This window comes from Pezoporus flaviventris, unplaced genomic scaffold, assembly GCF_033815535.1.
Source record: "Pezoporus flaviventris isolate CSIRO_AGI_PZ_B2104156 unplaced genomic scaffold, CSIRO_AGI_Pfla_v1 ptg000025l, whole genome shotgun sequence".
NCBI classification, from domain to species: Eukaryota; Metazoa; Chordata; class Aves; order Psittaciformes; family Psittacidae; genus Pezoporus; species Pezoporus flaviventris.
In genome coordinates, this window is record NW_026892573.1 from 4,381,873 (window position 1) to 4,407,610 (window position 25,738).

The following is a 25,738-nucleotide window of genomic DNA, read 5'->3' on the forward strand; positions in this document are numbered from 1 at the left end:
GCAGTCAGGTGAAGTTCCTGATGACTGGAAAAAGGGAAATATAACCCCCGTTTTCAAGAAGGAGAAAATGGATGACCCGGGGAATTACAGACCAGTCAGTCTCACCTCTGTGCCTGGCAAAATCTTGGAGCAGATTCTCCTGGAAGACATGCTAAGGCACATGAAAATCAACAAGGTGCTTGGTGACAGCCAGCATGGCTTCACTAAGGGCAAATCCTGCCTGACCAATTTGGTGGCCTTCTATGACAGGGCTATGGAACTGATGGACAGGGGTAGAGCAGTTGATGTCATCTACCTGGACTTGTGTAAAGTTCGACACTGTCCCACATGACATCCTTGTCTCTAAATTGGAGAGACATCAATTTGATAGGTGGACCACTTGGTGGATAAAGAGCTGGCTGGATGGCTGCACACAAAGAGTTGTGGTCAATGGCTCAATGTCTGGCTGGAGACCAGTAACGAGTGGTGTCCCTCAGGGATCGGTGTTGGGACCGGTCTTGTTCAACATCTTTGTTGCTGACATGGACAGTGGGATTGAGTGCACCCTCAGCAAGTTTGTCAATGACACCAAGCTGTGTGGTTCAGTTGATACGCTGGAGGGAAGGAATGCCATCCAGAGGGACCTCGACACGCTTGTGAGGTGGGCTGATGCCAACCTCATGAAGTTTAACCATGCTGAGTGCAAGGTCCTACACCTGGGTCGGAGCAATCCCAGGCACAGCTACAGGTTGGGCAGAGAAGAGATTCAGAGCAGCCCTGTGGAGAAGGACTTGGGGGTGTTGGTTGATGAGAAAAAGAACATGAGCCGGCTGCAGTGTGTGCTCGCAGCCCAGAAAGCCAACTGTAGCCTGGGCTGCATCAAAAGGAGCGTGACCAGCAGGTCGAAGGAGGTGATCCTGCCCCTCTACTCTGCTCTCGTGAGATGTCACTTGGAGTACTGTGTGCAGTTCTGGTGTCCTCAAAATAAGAAGGACATGGAACTGTTGGAACAATTCCAGAGGAGGGCCACGAGGATGATCAGGGGACTGGAGCACCTCCTGTATGAAGACAGGCTGAGAAAGTTGGAGCTGTTCAGCCTGGAGAAGATAAGGCTGCGTGGAGACCTCATAGCAGCCTTCCAGTATCTGAAGGGGGCCTACAAGGATGCTGGAGAGGGACTCTTTATTAGGGACTGTAGTGACAGGACAAGGGGTAACGGGTTAAAACTTAAACAGGGGAAGTTTAAATTGGATATAAGGAAGAAATTCTTTACTGTGAGGGTGGTGAGGCACTGGAATGGGTTGCCCAAGGAAGTTGTGAATGCTCCATCTCTGGCAGTGTTCAAGGCCAGGTTGGACAGAGCCTTGGGTGGCATGGTTTATTGTGAGGTGTCCCTGCCCATGGCGGGGGGGGTTGGATCTTGACGATCTCAAGGTCCTTTCCACCCCTAACTATTCTATGCTTCTATATATGTTATGGTAAGAGCCTATGAATGTGAAATATTTTCTTCTTCGCTGCAATACTGTTTTCCAACAGCAATGCATGTCACACGTAGCACAAACTGCAGGCCACATGCAAATAAACTCCTCAGAGAAAAGCATGTTCCTTTCTATGAAATTTTCAAGAAATCAAGAATGTTCCCCTTACATATATTCTTTGTGAAATGAAGGATAATGCAGCACATCAGATCTACTCTGTCCAAAATCTGGATTTGTACCATACTGGATAGGTATGGTAATTTGAAAAGCACCACACAAATAGAAAGTATAATATTAAAGGTACCATTAAAATTGTAAGACAGAGACCTTACTGAAAGGCATATTCATTATTATTTCTACTTCTTGTATGAACTTCTCAATGTGCCTCCAGTGTATTTCTATAACTGTTCTCAAAAAAAAAAGGAAAAAAAAGTTACTTAAAGTGGACAAATAAGCCTGGAAATCTTGCTGAAACACTGAATTCGTTCATGTCAAAAATCATGCATTAGGAGCATGGCAAAATCAGCTTTGACACAGCATGACTACAAATGCCTCTGGTGTAACTCACATTAGTGTGTGTAGCTATCTTTTTTATTTTTAGGATGGTCTCAAGAAAAAACTCAGGTCAGATATAAAAGGAGTACCATAAACAGAAAAAGGATTTAAGAACATTCAGCAGCATCGGCAAGACAAACTGTCATGTAAAAGAGAACACTAGCATATAGCATACAAAAAAATCTAAAATCTTAGGAAAATGATCCCCCTGCAAACCTTAATAATTTCAGGACACTCAAGAGTCTCATCACTATGTTTAAACAATGAAATTTACTCTTAAACAATACAAAAAATGCAACTTTAAAATGTTTCCTAGAATTTCCCAACTTTGCTTGATTTTGAGAAAGGAACATGAAAGACAAGTCCTTATTGATACACTTCCTAGAAAATTATTTCACTGCTTCACCATTCATATCATTCTCCTCACATATAGGTTACAGCTGGAACCATTATAATACATGTTTTCAATCACTGATCATCTGCAAACTAACTCAAAGGAAGCCTATTACAAATAACGCTGACAATTCAAAGCAAGCATTCCCTAAGGTGAACTGTCACGACAGCAGCTTCCGCTTGTCAGTTCTTTCTATCATGTACTATCTGTACATGGCTACAGATACTAAGCTTCCCTCAGTTTCCCAGTTATGTCCCTCTAAAATCAGAATATTAAATTTTCTTTGTACATGCAGTACATGCTGCATAAACTGTTTCCACAACACAGTATGCTTTCCAAAAGCAACTACAGATGCACATACACAGTACTTTGTATATTATTTCTATATATTTAGACTACTTGTACCATGGTATCTGCATTGCAAAGCTTTTAAGTTTTCTCTAACTTGACTTGAAAAAGTTTCTCTCTGTTCAAGTACTGTAAATTACTACAAGCACCATATAATCATTTTCTATGACATTTAGAAGACAGGAGAAATTAGCTGAAAAAAGCATCAGAATGTATATTACAGCAATTTGTATTAATTATTCCATGAGTCAGATAGTGTCTAATGCAAACTGGGTTTGTACAGTCTGTTTAGCGGCACTTTGCTGATCTGCAGTAGTAGCTGGCCCTATATTCTTAATCTGAGGGATGGTGCGTAGGAAGCCTCTACCATGTAATCTCAAAGACACCATCTGGCACATAGAGGAGAGTAGTCAGTGCTACAATTCGCTCCTCCTGTGTATCAATGATGGCCAGCGAAAGAAACTGTATTCTATTGCTTTGTAATACTACTGCTTTGTAATACGTGCTAAGTAGGACAACACCTACCAGAATCCGTGCAAACGTTTTGTAAAGTGAGCAGCTGAAGGTGATTGAAGAAATCCCACATAAGAAAATGGTGTAGATAGATTTTGAAGCAAATGCAGCAGCTGCTCTTGTTAAAGCTACAAATCAGCTTTTGATAATATCAAGACTGAAATGGCTATGCTAGCCTCAGAAATTTTCCAGTTCACTCATAGTCGAATTCTTGGCACATGCTACACTCACTGAAGCCGTAAGATTCGCTAGAGGTAGCAGACAATATCTGCTGGCAAGTCCTTTTTTCCCACCTACAAAAGAAATCCCATAAATGAAGGAGTCACCTATCTCTTCCCACTGTGCAGAGACAGACAGTTAAATGAACTGATGCCCAAGAATATCTACTTCAGATGAGGTACAAAATATATTAGAGCTCACGTCCCTGTCTGACTCTAGTTTGGTCATCACATAAGAACCGACAGGCACTTAAAAGACATCAATATATATAATTTTCAACAGAATTAAAAAGAAAGAACTTTACATACTCCTAGCTTTTGCTACAATGCATGTTCAGAGACTGAAAACAGCTCCTTTTATCAGGGGAAGCAAAAATTCATGAAGGGAAAAAGACCTCCCCTCTTATTCAATTATCCAGAGGGATCCTTTAGCTTCCCACAGCAGTACATCCAAGTACAGTGGGCAGCTGCCACAAAATACAGTTCAAGAACAAGGGGACAGGGACGGACATCTTTGTCTAAAAATATAAACACATTTCAAAAATGGAAAATCTTAAAAAAAACCCTGAGCTCAGTGATACAATGAGGGTGGTAAAATCCTGACACAGGTTGCCCAGAGAGGTGGTGGACGCACCATCCCTGGAGACATTCAAGTCCAGCCTGCGTGTGGTTCTGGGCAACCTGATCTAGATGTCTCTGCTCATTGAACGGGGGTAGGAACAGATAACCTTTGATAGTCCTTTCCAACCTGCACTATTCCATGATTCTTTGATTCTATAACTTAATTCACAACTTGTTCAAGCTGGGAGGGAATGAAGGAAGACAGTTAGTTGCCCAGGACACAGTGAAGGAGGTAGCATGGCCAAAGTGAAGAAAGGGGCACTCACTCCTACGTGGGTTTCGTTTAGCAATTCAGAAGTAAAACGTTCCTGTTCCTTCAATTTTATTCTGATGCACAGAGCCAAAAGACTTTCAAAGTTTCATAATGTGGTTACATCACAGACAGTTTTCACTGAAATACTATTTTTCCTCATAAATTTTTAATAGAAACAGTCTTCATTCCAAGAATTTTTGTTCTTGTGGTGGTAATGAAACAAGTTGTGAGTCTTTGCTGGGGCTCAGAAAGGGGAAAGTTACTTCCTGGATGGGCCTGTAAACTCATTCACCATTAATTCCTCTGAGTTGACTGCTTCACAGGAAGATAAAAGTTCTGCATAAGTAAACCGTATCTCTCCATGTGAGTATAAATGAAAAAAGAATATAAAGAAATCATGTAAAGCCAAATGGCTTTCTGGGAAGAACTGTGAATGGGATTCAGAAGACCAAGTTTCTCTTAGTAATATATAAACATGGTATAAATGAAACTATTCTTAGCTGCATGTACAACTCATAAGGAAACACATAGCCAGCGCAGTTATCTCAGAACTCAGACTCCAACTGGCAGGACATATTGTGTCTGCTTTTGAGCGCAACAGCTCAGTTCAGCACCAAACAGTTTGAGAGAAAAGAAAAAGAATAATTATGAAAAGAAAATGAAAATAAGTCTAGAAAATAAATGACTGAACATCATAACTGTTTTCCAATATACAAGACAGGAATTACAGTGAAGAAAAGAGTCATCTGTGCATGATGGTTATGCTACATAGAGCAAGCACCAGGGAACTAAAAGTATGTCCAAAAATATCTTAATGAGGTAAATGAGGCATCAGAAGAAGTTTTTAGCCTTTTTTTTTTTTTTCCCCCAAAAAAAAGAATTGTCAATTACTGCAGCAAAGTGTGCAAAGAGGCTCTGAATCTGCATCACCAGCACAAGGAGGTGCAAACACCTCTCAGTAATGATTTGGATTCAACCAACCCTGCTTTGAGGCACAAGAAGCAGTGCACACAATGCCCTGAGCTCCACCCTGACCTTTACTGTAGGTTTCCATACCCCTCTGTCTCCCTGTTCCTCAATCTCTGTATAGCCAAAACAGGGATAATGGTGTAAAACATTCAGAGGTCTACTGACGAAACCCACACTATTTCACATCCTGGATTGAAAACTGGTAACAGCCAAGCAGCAGATCAGTTGCAAGCTGCCATGAAAACTCAAACTGCTGAAATAATCACCATCTCTGACCACAGAGATCTTTCCTTAGTCTAGGAAAGAAGAAACGTAATGGCAAAAGTCTTTGCTAGCAAAGATTACAGCCATACTGCAATATATCCTATCTCTATAGTGTGCTGCACTCTGACACATTTAAAGTTAACAGAAAGAAAAATGTTCCAGTGCAAATCTGAACCTACTCCGAGCAAACTGAACACACATGCTTGGCCTTTCAGCACATGGAGCACACCATCCTGGTATAGGGACACACAGGTATCTTACTGTTACAGCAATACTGATCTTTCAGGTGATGAATAAATAACAGAAATTGCTGGCACCACTGAGCCTAGTACAGAGAAGTAACCCAATTTTCTCAACATTAAAACAAGCACCTTTCAAGCATGGAAATCCATTTAGTGCTACTTTTTTTGTATTTCATTATTACATGCACAAACCTTCTGTTTCAACTCCTCACAATAATTAGTCTTCCGTATATCTCAACCAGCAACACTAACAGCATTTATCACTTAACACCTTGTATGTGACTTTTGATCACACACTGGGGAGGGTGCACATACTCAGGACATGTGACACAAAACCACAGCGTTTGAAATTCCACAGTTCAATGCAGTTGCATGTAACATGACTACAGCCAAACTCCGAAATGCACATTTAGAGAGCAGCGGGGTTGACATGGTGTTGCAAGAGAACATCCTTTTTCTTACCTTAACAAGGATTTGATGTCATTGAAAAAAGTGCCCTGGAATAGCTATGTTAGGAATTGAGTTGCCAAGGTCAATAAATGCAGGTAGCAAACAAAAAGGTACATTGTCATTTCCATAAAATTTCCAGAAACCAGTATCAAAAGCAGTGCACTGACACAAACTCAATATAAAAAAAAAATTATTAATGTGCATTCTCACAATTCAACTTTAGATCTAAACTACCAGGAAAAGCTGTGCAAATTTTCTCCAGAATATATTAAAGAAACAAACTTGCTTTTCAGGCATAGTGAGATTTTAAAAATATAGGTTTTATTTTTAGTGATAGAAGAAACAGTGCAAAAATAAGTGTCCTCTTTCCAGAATGTGTCAGACAGAGTTATGACAGAAATCCCATTAAAAAAAAATCTCATGTGTATGACTCATTTTTACTTTTTACTTATAAAAAGAAAAATAAGACCCATTCAGATTTTATGTACCTTTAATTATCATCTTCCAAGAAAAAGCCATTTGCCAACAACAGCAAAACAGATTAATATTCTACATTAATTCACAAAATGGAGTGCTTCAGATATAACTTGCTAAGTAACTAGCATAAGACCTGAAAAGCAAAGACATTCACACATAAGGTAACCAACAGTACCTATCCCATCCATTTCTGCAAAATGTAAAAAAGTTCAAAGACGTTAAAATCAATTTAATTTGGTAATCTAAAAGAACAAAATATTTTGATCAATTACGTGAATTAATAGCCTTCTATCAATTATGTGAATTGATAGCCTCAGCCTTCTTTTCCACTGTTACCAGTTTACCAGTCTTGCTCAACACAGGGGGGGAATACTTTCCTTGACCTTACTTAATTTCAAAGATCCCTATGTTTGCTGACAACAATAATGTGACAATCTGGGAATACTAAATATCACAGTAGAAAAACCATACATCTACCATACAGCAGAAAATTCTTAGGACATATAATCACATTGCAATTGAATGACAATTTTAAACTGCCACAGTTCATGACCAAACAATGAGATTCCTGTATTATTTTCAGAAGTAATTGCTGGATTATAGCCTTCTTGAACAAAATATTTAAATATACACAAATAATACTTTTACCCACTAATCAACAGGACAAGTTATAGTCAAAGTTAAGAGATTCCTACATAACCAGCTGAACCAGACATGCAGTAAAGAACTCAGCAGAGAAATCCTTCCACAAATTGCATACTTTTTCAAAACATCTTTCTTTAATAATTTTAGTAAAATCAGTGGGATGACTTGAGTGAATAAAAGGTTTTTGAACAATGGCCTGAAAATCATTCAAAAGGAAAGCAGATTCTTACTGTAGTTCTGTGGAACAAATTCTGGGTTCTTTGGAGTTTTGAGTTTAAAGGACACATCCCCGATAGTGACAGTATCACCTAAGAAAAGAGAAAAGAAGTCTTTTAGTTCCCAGATACTTTTAAATGTTCAATGTCTTTATATTAAACTCCTAGGCCTACCGTCACCAGGCTGTGTGTTCACAAAGCAGCCTCTACTGTGTTTGAGAACTATTAGTTTACCAGCTAGGCTCTGTTGCTTTTCAATAGAAGAAGTAATAGGACAATTTCCATTTAATTAACATTACTTTTTTTTTTTCCTTTGTTATTATAAACGTAACTTACTTTGTTGGGAGCTATGGAATTCAAGCTCACTATAGAACCCCGTTCCAGCTACCATTACTGATTTACTGGAATTAAATCTTTAACCTGTTTGTCTGCAGATCTAGCAGGGAAAAACACTTGTAGTTGTGATGAGTTTTCAAGTAGTCTGAAACAATACCTGTTGGAAGTACAAAACGACATACTCATGTCAGTGGGTCCTTGGTGTACTCTCTTGACTTCATGTCTGCAGAACCTGGCACCTTTCCGAAGTCTGAGAGGTCTCAAGCATTTCTTGCTCAGAGTTTCACCAAAACTAAAGCACCTCAACATTTTATTTACTGGTCTCGTACTAGGACCTGCCGGTCTTATCCATCTTTCTGCAACCACAGGCTTGAATTAAATTGCAGGGCATGCCCTGTGTTCTCTCTCTTGAAAATCAAAAGTGAAATCTAGTTTGCAGGCAGGAAATGGGCATGTACCAAGCCAGTGGTGGTCACACAGAAAAACAGCATAACACCCAAAACTTGTGAAGCCAAGAAAATGAGCTGCAGACTGGTAACAAACCCAAAGTCTATTTTTTTTAAGAGACCATCTGGGCCATGCAAATGAGTTCACAAGCATTAAGACCATGAAACCAAGATAACTCTGATAAAACGATGTTTTTTCCATTACTGCTGCTAAAGATGACGCCACCTTTGCTGCCTAGCAGGCACTGTAGTGCATGCATGAGGATGGAGAGATTACCAAAGTCAGACTCCTGCATAGGGGTGCAGTTTTGCCACAGTACTGATTGCACTACCTTTCCATGAATTGAGACAAGTTTTGGAACTGTGTCTTGAGCTTTCTCAGAAAAAAAGATGTAGAAAGTACATAGCCCATGAACAAGATCCTTGTCCTGCTCCATCCCAGAGGACCCAGTCTGTGGTTACCTATCTCCAGCACTGCATAAAGAGTCAAAAGGTTCAGAGGACCAATGCTGGAACCAGAGAGGGAGATGCTGAAGAGGAAGCTTGTCCAAATTAACATAGGGAACAAAAACTCCTCCCATACATACTGCAGCTCTCCCTTCCGTCAGCAGTAAGTCTTCCAGCACACAGAGATGTTACTACTCATCTCACAGGACTGAGAATGGTTCTGGACATGACTCACACAATCCATGGGAAAGGCTACACTTTTAGGACTAGATTTATAGCACTTGGAGGAGAACCACCTACCACAACAAAGAATCGGCAAAAACCAGATTATAGCTGATTTCCTCCCAAATTTAAGGGCTTAAGAATGATGCTGAGGTTGGGAATCACAGCCTGACAAGCCTGCACATAGGTCTTTATGTTGCTCCTGAAGTCCTAATAATCAGACCCCTTTTTTTTCCTTAAAATATTAGCAGAAGATGGCAAACTGGTGGTTGTGCCTACATTTTACATGCCAGAAAGTGGGAGACTTAGGCAGCAGCAGTCCTGCCAAATACACACTGGCCAAGGATTCATTCATCCCTGGTCCTAAGCACAACCAGCACCAAACAGTTCCCACCCTTCCTGTTAGAGCTAAGCACCCTTCTCTAGTAGGTCTGTGCAGGAGCCAAGAAATGGAATGGTCCCAAACAGAGCTGGGGTTAAGCTAATGATCAAGCAGCAGTTTAAGGCTTTAGCTCATTTCCTGACCCACACTGAACTTGCAGTTCAAACGCACCTAAGAATACTGTGCCCTCTTCAGCCTGAAGCATTCAAACTCACTCCAGAAGAAAGCCCTGCAACAGCTTAGGGGCCTAGTCCCCACTCTGGGAACTACTACATAGTCACTGGACAACATACATACCACTGCAGGGAGTAAAATTTTGGCTTTGGCTCTCAAAAATCTCCTATCTCCAAAGCTAGGGTTCTGCCAACTTTCTGGAAGTCTTAAAGTAAGCAAAACTATTTTATTGCCTAAGCATCATCTCCCTTTCCCTTTCTTCTGTTACAGCTCCAATCATTCTTACTGGTGAACAGCTAAGGGATTGACCAAAATGCCTTCAGGTTGATGAAAACATCCTAGGAGCCTGCTGCTTCATGTGAAAGTTGACACCTGGTTGATAAGCTCAGCTAGGAGGAATTTTAACATTCCAAAAAGAGCACATTGCCTGATACATCCTTAGGAAATTAGTGCCACCTTATTTTCTCACTATTCCCCAGACAACATGCAATGAGACAAGAGTATATGACTAAACAGCTCCTAACTTAAATCACCTCAGTTTAAGTTGTAAATACTCTTTCATGCATAAATAACCTAGAACATAGTAGGGACAAGATGCTGAAACAACAAGGTGTTGGACTTTTTCAATGCATTGGAATTGCTATGATCTACATGAGATTAATTACCTAGATTATTGATACAGCACTGAAAAGCCTTAGTTGGTTTCCTGTACTCCTTAAAAACAAAAACACCCCACAATTGAGTCTGGTCTAGTTGAAAAACTGTAAATGTGTCTCTCCCAGTGGTATTTATGTCAGCCCATAACATGCTAACCCTGATGAACACATCTGATCATGCCCAAAAATTACACAAATATTCCAGCCATCAATGGACCCTACCATCTTTCATGAAAAATGGGCTGGGAGAAAATACATGCAAGATATCGAGAGAGCTGAGCACACAAAATCCCAAGCATACAGTCAGGACATTCAGCTTTAACAGGTTTGTTGCTGCCTGGAGAGACACTTTGCCTCCAGCTTGCATCTGCCCAAAAAGCAAAAAATATTAACAGTGTTTAACAGAACTTCAAGCAACAATAAACCAAGACAGCAGAGCCTATTTTCCTAGCTAAATGAGCACGGGGGGGGTTAGCCCACTAATCTTATCACACACTTCCACCTGGGCTATATTTTCTGGTCTCAATTTGTTTCTTCTGTACTTGTTTAAAATCTCACATTTTGTTACCCCATTTCCACTGCATTTCCAAACTCTTTGAACAGAGATGTCATTCCAGCCAGCCTCTTTCCCATGTTTCACCAGCTGGCAAGGAACTGACAACAGCCTGCTTGGTAAAATGCTAGTGTTAAATCAGTCTCATAATTTGAGAACATGTATCCTAAATCATTTCACTCCACAGCAAGTTACGGAACAGCCCATGAATACTCCAACCTACCTCACAAGTTACTACCACAGTACTGTGGACAAAAGCTATACACACAGGGCTTTGCAGTGAAGACTTTGTAGTCTACATCAGGCTTGCTTAGGCAAGCAGTGAAAGTAAGAACCCAGTGGCACATCTCCCACACAGAAAACAGTAATCTTTGGTGCCATTGTCTTTGGGGATAACAGTGGGATACAAGCAGCATCTGAGGTACACAAAGAAATATGGTTGCTGAAAACAAAACAGGAGTGAAAATAAGCCAAAATCCAAAATGTAAGCAGGACACCCCATGAAGGGGTGGACAACATACTAAGCAGGTCATTTAAGAGCCCATTCAATATGGGTCAGAAATTGGCAGGACATAAAGATTGACCCAGTAATGGAACCCTGAAGAGACTCTCTGAAATGACAAGATAGGAAAACAGCCTCAATACATGCAGCGAGCTCTTTCTAATTGTACCTGGAATAGACAGGTGTGAATTACATCTCTGGCAAAATGGCAATTCGCATACGCACATACAGCTAGCCAGTAACCGCAGTGCTCTGAACTTGATACACTCTCTTCTTTAGAGCTAAATATTACACAGAAAACAATATTAATACATACATCTGGTTTTTATGACAACTAACAAGGTCTCTTCAGGTGAGCATGCCTATTTCTTCCACTCAGTCCCCTGAGCTACTGAACAGAAAAGCAAGACCTCCAGCCCTAAGCCCAAGCAGCAGAGGCGGCAGCCAGAGGTTGGGAGAGCACTTTGGCAGGTAACCCCTGCACGAACACCCTGCGTTTTTATTCTCTCCAGCATCTCCTACTCACTGTTCTCTGACATGGAGTAGCAGGACTTGATGGACCTTTGTTCTGACCTGCTGCAGATGCTTTTATGTTACAATCTCTGTGAGAAAGCTTCTTGAAGATGCAGCTTTATCATGAGCTTGGCACCTTTGACCAATCTTCTATTTAAAGGCTAGTATCACACCAACTATCCCTCTCTCCTCTTCCCTTCCCAAAAAGAGACTATTTCCTAATCCTACTACTTTTTTCCTGTATGTCGAGAAGAACAAGCCACTGCTACTTAAATTATTTACAGCAATGCTGGTCATATCTGAGGATAAACAGATTTCATCTCAACTACAAGTTTAGAACTTAAGAAGCAGAAAAAGGTTTTATTTCTTCTGCTGGCCATTTCTCGGGTGAAATAACCCTTTGAGAAGGAAATTAATAAATTTTAAATGGCTATTTTTAAATAAGCAAATTCTGCAGCAAAAGAAAACACCCTGCACAGACCCACACATGTGTTTATTTTTTTGAGTACACAACAGAAACAGTTCCAATCTCATGTATAAATCTTTATATGTTATCAGGGGTTTTATAGGACAGTACAATGAAGCTTCGGGAACATTAAGGCTTTAGGTGGCTGAAATGATTGTCTTTTGTCACTTTATTCCTGAATTTACGTGAGATTAACACACACTCCAATAGTCACCTTAGTATATTACACATTCACTTGTATGCAGACCATCCATCTGGTCTCAAAAGCCAGTAACAGCAAGAGCATATTAAAACTGTGAAGGTGCTAGACTCTGCTAACATTAAGTTCTGTGTGATAAGATCACACCTGTTAGACAAAAGTTCGAAATCTGTACTATACTCAAATGTGTATTTCCAGGTCTTAATCTCATTCTAATGTGAAGGGGGGGGAGGGATGCTTCTAACTGACATTTAACCAGAACATTTCCATAAAGGCATAGAAGAGTTTCAGCCCTCACACATGAAGAATCAAATTATTCTGAAGAAACAGAACCTTTCCAGGGTTTGGGATTTTTTCTTTTTCCTCAACTTTCTGAATGCATTATTCAGAGCGGGGAGAGTGGAGAAGAAAAACCCACTAACCTATTCTGCATCTTACATTGTTACTGGCAGCCTCCCAAACCTGTATGAGGGACAGAAACTCATTCCCTAGGTTTGCTCCTTGACTATCACTGCCTCCACATACAGATGTGGTGGAGCTCAGCTGCTGCCAAGAGGATGCAGCAGACTGGCAGCTGCTGCTGACTGAAACAGTTGGATGTTTACACAAAACCCATCTCCAATCAAAGAAAAAAAAAAAATGCTTCATTTAAGTCACCCTTTTATTTTCTTTTTTATGAGCAAAAGAAAGCTTTTCCCTCTAAGAAACCAAAATAATTACTTCAAACATATATTTTTGATTACTTGATTTCTACTCAGGATTATTCTTAGATGGCCTGGTTTTAATTTTTCAGTTTTGAAGCTAACGCTTCTTTTCTTCAATTGCCTATTTTAGGCTAATTATTCTATTTACACATTAAAGTCCACAGTGTCACTGAAATAATATCTTGGTATTTACTCCAGGAAATTAACTTTTCCCTCTATTTTTCTGCATTAGCAGAACACCACGAATGTGGAATCTTACCTGACATTTCTCCCATCGCTGGAAGTGTTCAGTGCCAGGCTGGATGGGGCCTTGACCAACCTAGTCTACTGTGAGACATCCTTGCCCATGGCATGGGGGTTGGAATCAGCTTATCTCTGAAGTCCCTTCCAACCCAAACCATTCTGTGATTCTATGATCCAGTCATGTAGGAAGCTTACAATAATTTCAAAAAAAAAAACAACCTACGACTCACTGTATCAACAGAATCAATTGAATTTTTTAATTGAAATTTCCCATTTACTGAAAAGATAACCAAAATAGTCAAAACAGCTCTAAAATTCACTGTGGCATCTCCTATGCAACTATTCTGAGCCCCTGAGTCTGCCAAACAGGTTCACCTTCAGGCTTATGTATTAAAATGGGCAAGACTTGAAGAACACATCAACACAGATCAGGACTGTAACAGCTGCTAAACAGGAAAATCTGAACTTTGAAGAACTGCCAAGTATTAAAACTCAGAAGCTATTTAGTGACATCTACTCATAGGAACAACAGTGAAACCCTACTGAAAAAAGTACAGAAGCTTATCTGCCTGACAGCTCATCCTTTTCTTCCAACTATATCACAGTGTCTAATACAAGACAGGTTTTTTTGTCACCAACCTTTTATCTCTTAAATGTTGGAATAATTTGAAATAACTCAAGCATAACTTTGCAAACTTCCACAGCAATTTGCTTTGAAAATCCCTTCGTTTGCTGCCTTCTCAGTTGTGCTGATGCAACAGCTGTTTGTAAGGACATGCCATAATCGAATCATTGGAATCATTTCAGTCACCACAGTGTACCCCCCTATGTACAACTACAGAGGCAATGGACAATAGCAGGAATGTTAAGAGAAAGATGAAAAGAATAATGTCTCTTAAACAGGTTTTGCTGATGAAAAAAAAAATATTGCCAGAACCACACTCCCAGCTGTCAATAACATGAACTTTAACAGGATAACTACATAGGTAAAGTCAGAAAAGGGAATGTGCTGGGAAGCATTTACATCCATCATCAACCAGTTCTGTAGTCTTTGAACAGTTGGTAGACCTGGGAAAAAAAAAACCAAAACAGAACAAACACCCAAACCCCTCCTAAACACACAGTCCCTCTCATTCATAGCCTTCTTTCAGCTTTTAAATTTTTACCACAATCACTTACATCCTGTACAGTGCTGAGTGACATTACAGGATTCTGAAGATTGATAACCAGTTTTACAGCTGACTGTGCTCTGCTCATCAGATACTCTTGTATGTATTACTGAGATCTTTTCGGCTCTAAACATAGGTTTGATTAGGAAATGGAGCTGGCCAGCTTTTGGAAAGTAGAGCTTTCTGAATAGGCAGAGCTGCAGAAAACAGTGAATAAAACTAGCATACATTTTGTTCAGCTCAACTGACATGTAAGTTGTTTTACACATGGTGAGCAGCAAAGCACACAAGACCTTCCTTTGCCTGTGCTATCTGAATAAGAGTGATTTTTATATTTCAGCTCTTCAGTTTTCACAAAATTCAATGTTTGTTCCCACCAATGCCTTAAAGCATCTTTGATATTGTGGATTCAGCCAGATTTTCTATAAAGTTTCATATTATATACAGATAGATGCAAATAATCAAGTGTTAGTGAACTGATTTACATAGAACTTCACTTTGATCAGCTCAAACTGCGTTTGAAATAATAATTCATCACAAATAACTCTGCAGTCTACAAAACCTTGATTTGTTTCAGTCTTTTGAAAGGAAACACAAAACCTGCATTAAAAATTAATCTGACAGTCATCCTTCCACAACATTTGTTACTATAAATTGTTTCCCTCATTAGATAAGTTGCAAACCCAAACCCTTCCAGGATATTCTCATTATCCCTTAGCCACAGAGTACCTCTGTCTTTGAGACTTCTCTTTAGCTTTACCACCAGATAGACCTAGCAGCTCCTCCACAGCCCCCAGTGCACCAATAAGCCATACCCACCTTACAAACAGCTGAAAACCTAAGCGTGGCTTCTCCACACACAACAGGACAAAACCAGGTAACAGTTTCTCTCCTCCACTTAAAAGGTACCATCACTGACAGTAAACCCAATCTGGCAGGGATGCCAGATTCAAATTACTGAGTAGACAACAATTTGCTGTTTACCCGACTGTTAACAGCTTCCAGCCTCTTCACAAATATTTTCTTTATTGGTAAGGAAAAAGACATGCAACCTCAACGCTGCTTACAGTTAGACCTGTAATTACAGTAGCTGCATAAAAATAGAAAAACCATGTACTGCATACAAAATTTCAGACTACCTCTTTGTAACTTTAGTAAACTCAAAGGAATTATAAGGCCTGCAAAAGGACATGCAAACATCTGTAAAACAGAATTTAAAAAAGAACAACAAAAACCAAGTAATAAGTATTATTCCTAATATGAAGCACTCAAATGAGATGTCTCAGGTGCTGGGAGGGCAAATATCCCTAATATTATCTCCTCTTAACATGTATTTAATAAACTACATGATTGTCTAGAGCTTTGGATTTAAATCTATCACCATTGTTAATTGTAACTGGGAATACTCCTACTATACATATACGATGTTCATTAATATTGCTAAGTTACACCCAGTTACATTCCACAGCACACGGAAAGTAAGAAGTATTTTTAGTAATACTACATTTGCTACTGTTTCATTCTGCTGAATTTCTTTGTGCTCTTTAAGTTCCTCACTCCAACAATGGGCTCAAAAGTCCTGAGCTACCTTCTTCAGGTGCTTTTATCATACATTGTTAAGTTGTTCCCTTTTATTCCTATTGGTTTTAAAACAAATAACCCTAGGTTTTTTTCGGTACTTTTCATAAATAAAATATTTTCTATTCAAAAATTCTTACAGGAATTTTATGGTTATCAATTCTTCAGAGGCTTTCTTCTTGAGAAACTAAATGTATATTTAAAAAATAACATCTAAATAAAAATAATGAACAGAATTTTTAAAAAGTAAAAATGGAGATAAATGGTATTCAAGGGATGGAATTAAGAGCTTTAGTGACTACCCCACCATCAGAATCACTTGCTGTCATTCTATCTCACCGATTTACAGCTGCTCTTCACTTGCTCTGAATTTAGTAGCTATGTTGCTTTTGGCATTGATCCAGAGAAGTGTGAGCTCTCACAAGCATATATCACCACTTCCAAACGACACTTTTGTTATGCACAGGCTTGTCATCTGCCTCAAAGGTCATCAGAGGATATCCCAGGACAGCTCAGGACACCCTCTTTAGCATTGGGAAACTCAAGGTCAACCCCCTATCTCATTACCCGTACGCTGCAGGCACACTCACACACACATCAGCCTCGACAACCGTTAACACGGATATGGCTTTGCCTTCGCGGAAGGACAATGGCATTCCATGAAGAGAGCATCACAAGATGGGAATAAACCGCTTGATGGAGAAGCACAGTTCTGAAGGGTACAGGCTCCGAGGCTGCTTCTTGCTTCACTAAAGTAGAAACTACGGAAAGCCGCACCAAGCGTCCCTGCAAGCCTGTCACTGAACTCTGCCCTTTCCTTCCACGCAGCACTCAGGCGCATTAGCAGAAATACGGACTTTAACGCAAACCGGGCAAACCAGCAGCCACAACCCGACTCCAGGCCTCCCCGTAGGTTCCCTGGCTGTGATGCGAGAGGGGCTGTCCACATGCCCACATGCCCATACTTCCGGGCGCGGTGGGCCTGCGGGTTGGCTGGGGGAGGCTGTAGCGAGGCTCGGGTCAGGCTGGGCCCCGCGGGATATCGGGGTGCAGCGTTACCTGTGCCGTGCAGCGCCCTGACCTCCAGGCGGCCGGACCGCGCCGCAGCCGCGCCGCCGCCCAGCACCTGCCGCAGGAGCAAGCGGACCCTGCGCGCAGCGGGGGCCCCGGCCCCGCCACCCAGATACAGCACCCGCGACTGCATGGGCGCGGGGAGACCGCTGCCTCCAGGCCGGGCGGAAGGAAAAAGCCGTAGCACAAAGTCCCACCGGAAACTAGCGCCGGGCCGACCGGCGGCCGGGGCGGGTTCGGGCCGAGCTACCCGGTGCTGGCGGGGTGGCTTGGGGTGGGGTCGCGGAGAGAGCGGGCTGTTTTCCGTCAGACGGAGGCAATGGCGGGCGGACCCCCGAGCCCCTTCAGCGGGGCACTTTGCTGTGGAGGATGGGATTGGTACCCACCGTGTGTTCAGTCCGGGGATCGGGTCGTCAGCTCTGAGAGGGGCGTAATTTTATGTGTTAAAGAGGCTGAACTCCGTGGCTGGAAACGTTGAAAACGCCCTGGAAGGCAAGGCGTGGGCAGTGGTGGCTGAGGGAGAATCATGGCGCCAAAGGTATCTCCTACCTGATTGCTTAAGTCCTGCTGAACTCATGGGGCCTTCTGTCCCAGTGGCACGTCTCACCTGTGTTCTTGGAATTAAGTTGTTTCATACTTTAAGGAGAATTGGAACCAAGTTACTCGGGGTGTTGTTTTGCACATGCAGGGTTTAGGTGTGAGATTTTTGTAAAGGATAGGTTTCAGAACTGGCTTGTTTCAACTAAAGTTGCGGCTTGGGTCTGTATAAATTTCAGAATAACTTGTGAAAGGCTGAAGCTTTCACAGTAACAAACTACGCCTAGTTTCAAGGAAAATCCAGTTGAGACTTGGATCTCAGAACCAGTGAAAATATAGGGAAGGAGCTTAGCAGAAAGCAGAAGCCAGAATCAAATCACTGACCTTGTCACCTGTACTTCAATTCTGAGGTAGCTCAGTGTCCATGGGACTGGGAGAATTTTTCTCCAATAAATCTGCCATTTCTGCATGTTTTAAGCATTGAGCAATAATCCCAGAGGACAACCACGAAAGAGTGAACTAAACATCAGTTTAAGCATAGACTTTTAAACCCTCAGAAGATACTACGAGTTGTGAGTCATAGAATGGTTTTGGTTGGAAGATCATCTGGTTCCAACCCCCTGCCATGGGCAGGGACACCTTTCACTAGACCAGGTTGCTCCAAGCCCGATCCAGCATGGCCTTGGATGGCGCAGCCACAGCTTCTCTTGGCAGCCTGTGCCAGTGCCTCACCACCTTCATAGTAACGAACTTCTTCCTTATGTCTAACCCTCTTCCAGTTTAAAGCCATTCACCCTTGTCCTCTCACTACATGCTCTTGTAAAAAGTCTCCCCCCAGCTTCCTTGTGGGCTCCCTTTAGGTACTGGAAGATGCTCTGAGGTCTCCCCTGAGCCTTCTCCAAGCTGAACAAGCCCAATTCTCTCAGCCTGTCTCCATAGGAAAGGTGCTCCAGCCCTCTGAACATCTTTGTGGACTCCTCTGCACTCTCTTCAACAGGTCTATGTCCCTCTTGTTTTGGTGGCCCCAGAGCAGAACACAAGTATGGGATCTCATGAGAGTGGAGGGGGACACTCGCCTCCCTTGACCTGCTGGTACACATTCCTTTTGATGGAATTTAGGATACAGTTGGCTGCAAGTGCACACTGCTGGGTCATGTTGAGCTGCTCATTGACCAACCCAGCTGATGCTGATATAGTTCGAGATGCATTTCTGCAGGTCTGTATTAGGTGATCACTTAAAAGAGGTGAGATTTCATGTTCTTCAGTGTTTCCTGTTGGCTAGAGTGTTGGTTGGGTATAAATTCTATTCTTAGTACCTAATATAGGTCTATGAACTTGCTTCCTGGGCCTAAGGCTGCATAAACTAAATTGAAGCATCCTTTTATGGATATTGCCCTAATTTCTTGTAAGCTGAAGATTGCAAATGCTGGAGGCTAAAGGTAGTCTAAGTAACAGGAAGGTCTGGCAGAACAGAGTAGAATGCCAGTGAGGCAAAATAACAATGGAATTGTTTCTGAATATATCTTACCAATCTGGGATATTAAATTATAAGATTACTTTGATCCTCTTATCATATCTATAGAAAAAATAATATACTGATAAATTGCAACAGATAAGCAGTTTAAATGCATAACCTGAATACTGAATAGATTTGATGTTGTGCTGGAAATAATGAGACATTTCAAACTTTTGTACAGATTCACATTAAAATTTCACTCTGTGAATGTTCAAAGCCTCTTTTTACCTCTGTGTGTGTTTATATATATATATATACACCTGTCAAGCTAAATGCTTTAAATTTCAGCCCTTTTTGAGTTACGACTATGAAATGTTTTGCTTTTTAAAGCATTATCTTAAAATTCTGCATTAGGCAACTTTTCTGAAACTTTAAATTCAGCCTTGAGTTCAGCCTCCAAAATTCCATTTGCAGCAACAGAAAACTATGTTTACTGATTTTCAAACCATTGCTGGGAAAGTTATAATGGAAACGTTATCTCTGTGCATAATTATGGGGAGGAAAATTTTGTTGAATATATACATGTATACACACATGTATAAACAATTTGATGCACAACTTGAATGCTGCGTGATTTTATATTGTGCTGTCAATCCTGACACCACTCAAACTTTAGCATAATTTAATAATGTGAATGTATAGAACCTTGTTTTTCTTGTATATACATGTGTCTACCCACATGTAAAGTTCTATCTGGCTATACAATATTACATTAGTGGTTGAATATGGCATCTGCTGTGCTTGTTAATCATAACTGATATATATATGCTTTACATATCCTGTACTTGCTCACTCCTCTCTGTGGAAAGCACGATTCTGTCAGTGGTTCAGTCATGAAGGATTTAACAGTCTGCATCTGGTGTGTTTGTGAAGGTTTTCACAGATTATTTACAGCACTGGTAACAAACAGATATTTCATATTTTCATTCCCTGGCATAACAGCATTCTTATTTGGAACGTGAAGTTTCTTAACAAAAATACTTTCCCTTTGATTAAACAAAAAAGAACTTCTTATTCCAAAGAGTGAGAGCTCAAAAAGCATCTCTGTGAGTTGACAGTTTCCAGACTCTTCTCTCTAGTATCTGTCAACTACTTTGCTGCGTAGCTCTAGCTGCAAGACTAAATTAGGCACAGGTGCAGACTGTGAAGAACAATGCATCATCTCTGCCTAGTTGCAGTCAGCTCTCCAAGACAAGAACAGAGGCGACAGCTGAGATGAAATCCTGACTTCCTCTGAAGTTAGTAGGAAATCTCCCATTGAATGCAGTGAGGTCTGAATTACACCCAAATGTTCGGGTTAAACTACAGTAATAGAAGTAAATCAGTCTTCATTTATCATTAAATTTGTGTCTAGAGGGTAGGTCTATCACTAAACTCCTTTGAAACTATGTCCAGAAAATATGAAGAGGCAAAAAAAGGAAGTCTATTAAAATTCATACATTTCCCTACTGGTGTGGGTTCTATCTGGCGATACTAACAGAGAAAGTCAAGCCATAAAGGCAGGCCTTGCTTACCAATAATTTTCATTCTTGAGATCAAGAGATTACTTTTGTATCTTTTTTTTCAGTTAGGCAAAAGTGGTTTCCTTGGTTTAAAATTTATACTTGCTTTCCCAAATTATCTGTGATGGCTTGCTTTAGATATTGGAGAGTCTGGCTTGTTTTCTTCTACTGTGTGTTGGTTTTGAACAAATGTTAAATACTGATTGCCATGGAGCCACTCTAATTCACTATAATCAGCTTTTGTAATACCAGAAGGTGCTTCTCGTGTGTGCAATCAATTGGGAACAGTATAAATCAAATAAAATTGAAAATAAACAGCTGTTCCTTTGTTGACTTGAACCCTAAATTTGCCCCCTATTTCAATCCAAGTTGATTTAAAAAATGGATCCACCAATAAGATACTAAGGTTCTGATGTAAACTGTTACCTTCTGGTTCTTGCTAAAGCATCTTTCGTGCATAATTTCTTTCTTTGTGTCTACCAATTTTTAGAATATCCATCTCTTCCTTCTGCACTATTATAAAACAGGCAAGAGTCGAAGCTCAATTTTGTTCTGCAAATGGTGTTTATAATAGATTTTCAACCCCAGAATAATGTATTCTTACTGCCTTTTTAGTGAAGGGTTGGAAGATTTTTGCTCTCTGGTTGTATGACAACTTCTTTCAATAAATTAACATCACTCCATTGGCTTTTTTAGTATCTGTTCAACCCCTTTGTCTCTGTTATTCTATGCAGTTTGGGCTGTTACGCTGAACTAAAACAGCAAGTAAGGGTAAAGTCATTGATTTTTGTAAGAAATAATGACATTGAGGTAAGGAGGTTCTTCTGATTGCCCACTGGAAGGTTGACCTCACGGTCTCTAGCTACATGGAGGTAAATTTCTTGAAGATTGTTACTGCAGCTGTAAAGCTGTGTAATTTTTTCTTTTAAAGGAACATAAAAGGTAAAATAAACAAGTGCTCTGCTGAGTGGTACTGCATATTCGCATTCATATGTCTCATAATATAAATGCTCAGAGAATGTAAAGGCTATAAGTGATGGCATCTGTAATTTCTTATGCCAAACTCCATCTGTTTTCAGTAGTTTGTAACTCCACCATTCTTTAATAATTTGGACAGAAATTTCTCATGCTGAATTTCTGCCTCAGGCTGAAGACTTCTTTTGAAAACTTGAACAAAAATAGCTTAGCCACTTTCCAGAAAAGAAAAAAAGGAGTCCTTTGCTCAGGAGCAGCTATAACCCTTATGTGACTAGGATGGCTGCCCATCAGGCTACACAAGCAGCTGCATTACATGAGAGAAATGCTTACTACCTTCCCTGGTGCTATTAGATTGCTGAGGGGAGACTAAAGAAGTTATAAATTCCGTGCGGCCTGATAAATCTGTGTCTGGTTTTACATACACGAAAACAGTTCTTAAACTAGGAACTTCACTGTGCCTGAGCTTTAGAACCTGGGCTAGAATTCTGCTAAGAGAGTCATTCTGTTTCCAGAAAGATGCCTTTTGATGACCCCAATTATTTTTTATTTAAAAGATATCTTCTAAATATACTTCACTGGTTCATCTTTAGTGTTTTATTTTATAACAGCTATAACTGTACACAAAGCTGTTCAGTAGTGGATGAGTAGTATCTAGGTAAAATGTGGTAGTTCCATCCCAGTCCCATGTGCCCATACCCTAAAGCTTTTCCAGACTCAGCTCACAACTCAAAGGCAGCCACAAAATGTCAGTAGAGCTGTTACATTACAAAGTAAGCAAAATATCTGATCAAAGATTGCCTGAAATCTGTATCTGTTTTCATGTTGAAATGACGGGTTTCCTTTTTTCTTAAGTTATAAACACCTTGGCTTTTCCTAATGCTTTGTCTTGATGGATTGCATTTTGCTATCTTCAGAATAATCTCTCAGGGGTCACTGGCAGCATGTACTGGTGACACAACATCATAAATAAAATGCCAAAGTTCCTGAAGACAGGATTAATCTTACTCCTTATAATTCAGTGTCATCCCTCTTAAGCACAGGCTAATTCCATTTATCACAAAGGTTATTTAAATTGCAGTGAATTGTGAGGCAATCTCACAAGCTCATGTTTGCTGTTAACGAACAAAATTTAACTTTACTCTATCTGCGGAACTTGCAACATTAGTTCAGAAGAGCCTGAGGCCACTTGTGAGGCTTACACAATCCCAAAAGATGAAAATACTTATTGCCTCATTCCTGAACCTTTAACTCTCCAGCGGCATTACTTTCACGAAAAATCATCAACCTGCCTGGCTGACTATGGAGTAGAGCTGTGGGTGATACACAGTGAAAGACTTAGCCCAGAAACAAGGCTGAGGTGAGCACCCAACTGTTCCATTTCGACACTGATATCCTAAATCCTTGCTTAAGGGAGCTGCCAGTGAATCCCCTGCTGGCATATGTTCTGGGTCTGTCTAGCAGGACAGTTCATAATCAGCAGCCTGACCCCTCAACCTTGTCAATGTAAATAAAATACAAAAATTGTGCCTTCTGTGCTGTCATCTGAGGGACAAGGCATTATGGCCAGCACGTCACAGCTGCATTAGCAATGCATGAAGACCAAATGAAAACCTTCACAGACTATGCATGCATGAAAGTGCAGATTTAAAATAGCTCTAAATGACCTGGTCTGAGATTTGAAATCCCACGCAGAGTTGCATTGATATAATCTCTTTTTTTTTTTAATATAAACCAGAATAAATGAGATTTTTTTTTTTTTCCCCAGGAATTTTAAACTGAAAATAGATTAAATCCCTATTTAAGAAATGACCTAAAAAATCTTTAAGAAATAAAAAATACTAAACCAGCTGTCATGAGGCCATGATGAGCTTTTCTTTCTAAAAGACAAGACCTTGAAAATGTTTGATACTCATCTCTCATGAACTCCAATTCTGAAGTGAAGTACAATCTTTACTTTCTCAGGACAAGACTACTTAACACTGGTCCTCCAGGGAAACTCTGACTTGATTAGAATTCTCCTAGCATTTTCAGTAGAGCAGCATTCTCTTTTACAAACTAGGCAAAGACAAACCTTATACAATCTGATTGTTGTTTCAGCTACTTGTTTTGCTTCTCCATTATGTTCAGATGAAACACTTCAAATTGATAATTAGAAGCATTAACTGTATTGAGGATAGATTCCAAAAGCAGAGGCAAAAGATAAGAAAACCTCTTTCCTTTTAGGTCAACCAGAATTTCAGTGTGTGTGAATATGCAACTTATTTTCATGTGCTTTCTGTGATGTACCATAGCTAACTATATAATTTTGTCAGATGGTCTGTCTGGGAAGATTCAGTTTTATGACAATTGAAATAAACGTGGAGATTAATGCAGTACATGTTTAGTTTATATATTAGGAGGTGGATTTTTTTCCTTTCTTTCATGAGTGGCTGTAGGGTTTTTGCACTTTAAAAGCTCCCAGTAGAGCCTCTCTAAATAATAATAAAGGATCTCAGATTCCTCTGAATACATTTTCAGAATTAAAATATGGTATCTCTTGGTGTTGGAAGGAGTAATCCAGCCCATCTCAACTTTCACTTGCTGTCCTGAAAAATGGTCCTTTGCTGTCCTAATATCTTAAATGGATTAATGTTCTAAGGATGCTTAAATGGGATTGTGGAGCTTTCGTTTACACTTGGGACACTGTTTTTCATTCACAATTCTTTTCTCAGTACTCAGCATTGGTTTTGTCTGAAGGTCAATTTAAAGACATCTTCAAAAGCCTTGTCCCCATTTTTGCTTTCCTTTTCATATTTCATAGTATGCTGAAGTAGTTCAAAAGCACTGCAAAGCATGTCAGACGCACTTTTGTCTTCAAAAGCTCAGAATTTAAGGGCTTAACCCAGTTTGCGTGCAACTAGTCAGTCACACTTTGATTTCAAAGAATGAGTGCAGTTATTCAAGTGGGTAGGCGTTTGCAGAATTGGTCCATGCAGAACAATAAATAAGGAGGGAGGACATTTTTTTTTTTTGCAAGACTTGAGTGTGCTTGTCTATGATTTACATTTCACAAAGAGCAGCTGACAGCCCAAGTGCCATTATGTTGCGTGGTATGGAAGCAGGCAGTACAGTAGGTAATGACGGGAAGGTACTAATGTGCTCTTACAGTACTTGTCATGCTAAATCAACAGCTGAAATTCCTCCCTAGGCAGACATATGAAGGGGAGTGGTGATAGGTATGAGCTCCTCTCTCTGCTCTGAGCTGGTGCTACTCTGCTCTCGTGAGACCCCACTTGGAGTATTGTGTGCAGTTCTGGTGTCCCCAGCATAAGAAGGACATGGAGCTATTGGAGCAAGTCCAGAGGAGGGCCACGAGGATGATCAGGGGACTGGAGCACCTCCTGTATGAAGACAGGCTGAGGAAGTTGGGGCTGTTTAGCCTGGAGAAGAGAAGGCTGCGTGGAGACCTCATGGCACACTTCCAGTATCTGAAGGGGACCTATAGGGATGCTGCGGAGGGACTCTTCATTAGGGACTGTAGCAATAGGACAAGAGGTAATGTGTTCAAACTTAAAACAGGGGAAGTTTAGATTAGATAGAAGGGAGAATTTCTTTGCTGTGAGTATGGTGAGGCACTGGAACAGGCTGCCTAGAGAAGTTGTGAATGGTCCATTGTGGCATATTAGGACTCAAGTTGATGAGGAGACTCAAATCCAACTTTATTACAGTCAAGCCCTTTTTATCCCCCTGTTTGGTACTTTCCCAACCTGCACAGACATGCCATGTTCAATCTCACTGGCCCCTGTAAAAACCTCCAGGTAAATAGTCCAATCACAATGCCACAGACCCTCTCACAGCCCCCCATCCTCTGGCCTCCAGCTGAGATTCCCGCCATAGCTACATCCTGGCCATCCTCCCAAGGCTTTCTCTTTGACCCTCCCTGT

The 25,738-nt window shown here is 40.6% G+C and overlaps 1 protein-coding gene across 1 annotated transcript in view; it reads right to left on the bottom strand.

Moving 5' to 3' along the window:
- The window catches only part of VWA8 (von Willebrand factor A domain containing 8), a 178,177-nt gene extending 160,735 nt beyond the window's left edge, over positions 1-17,442 (bottom strand). The window contains exons 1-2 of the mRNA XM_061457275.1: positions 17,271-17,442; positions 7,637-7,714 (exon numbers count right to left, since the gene is read on the bottom strand). Coding sequence (XP_061313259.1) covers positions 7,637-7,714; positions 17,271-17,415 — 223 coding nt within the window. The 5' untranslated portion in view covers positions 17,416-17,442. The remainder of the gene's footprint in view (positions 1-7,636; positions 7,715-17,270) is intronic.
- Between the last annotated feature and the right edge of the window lie 8,296 nt (positions 17,443-25,738).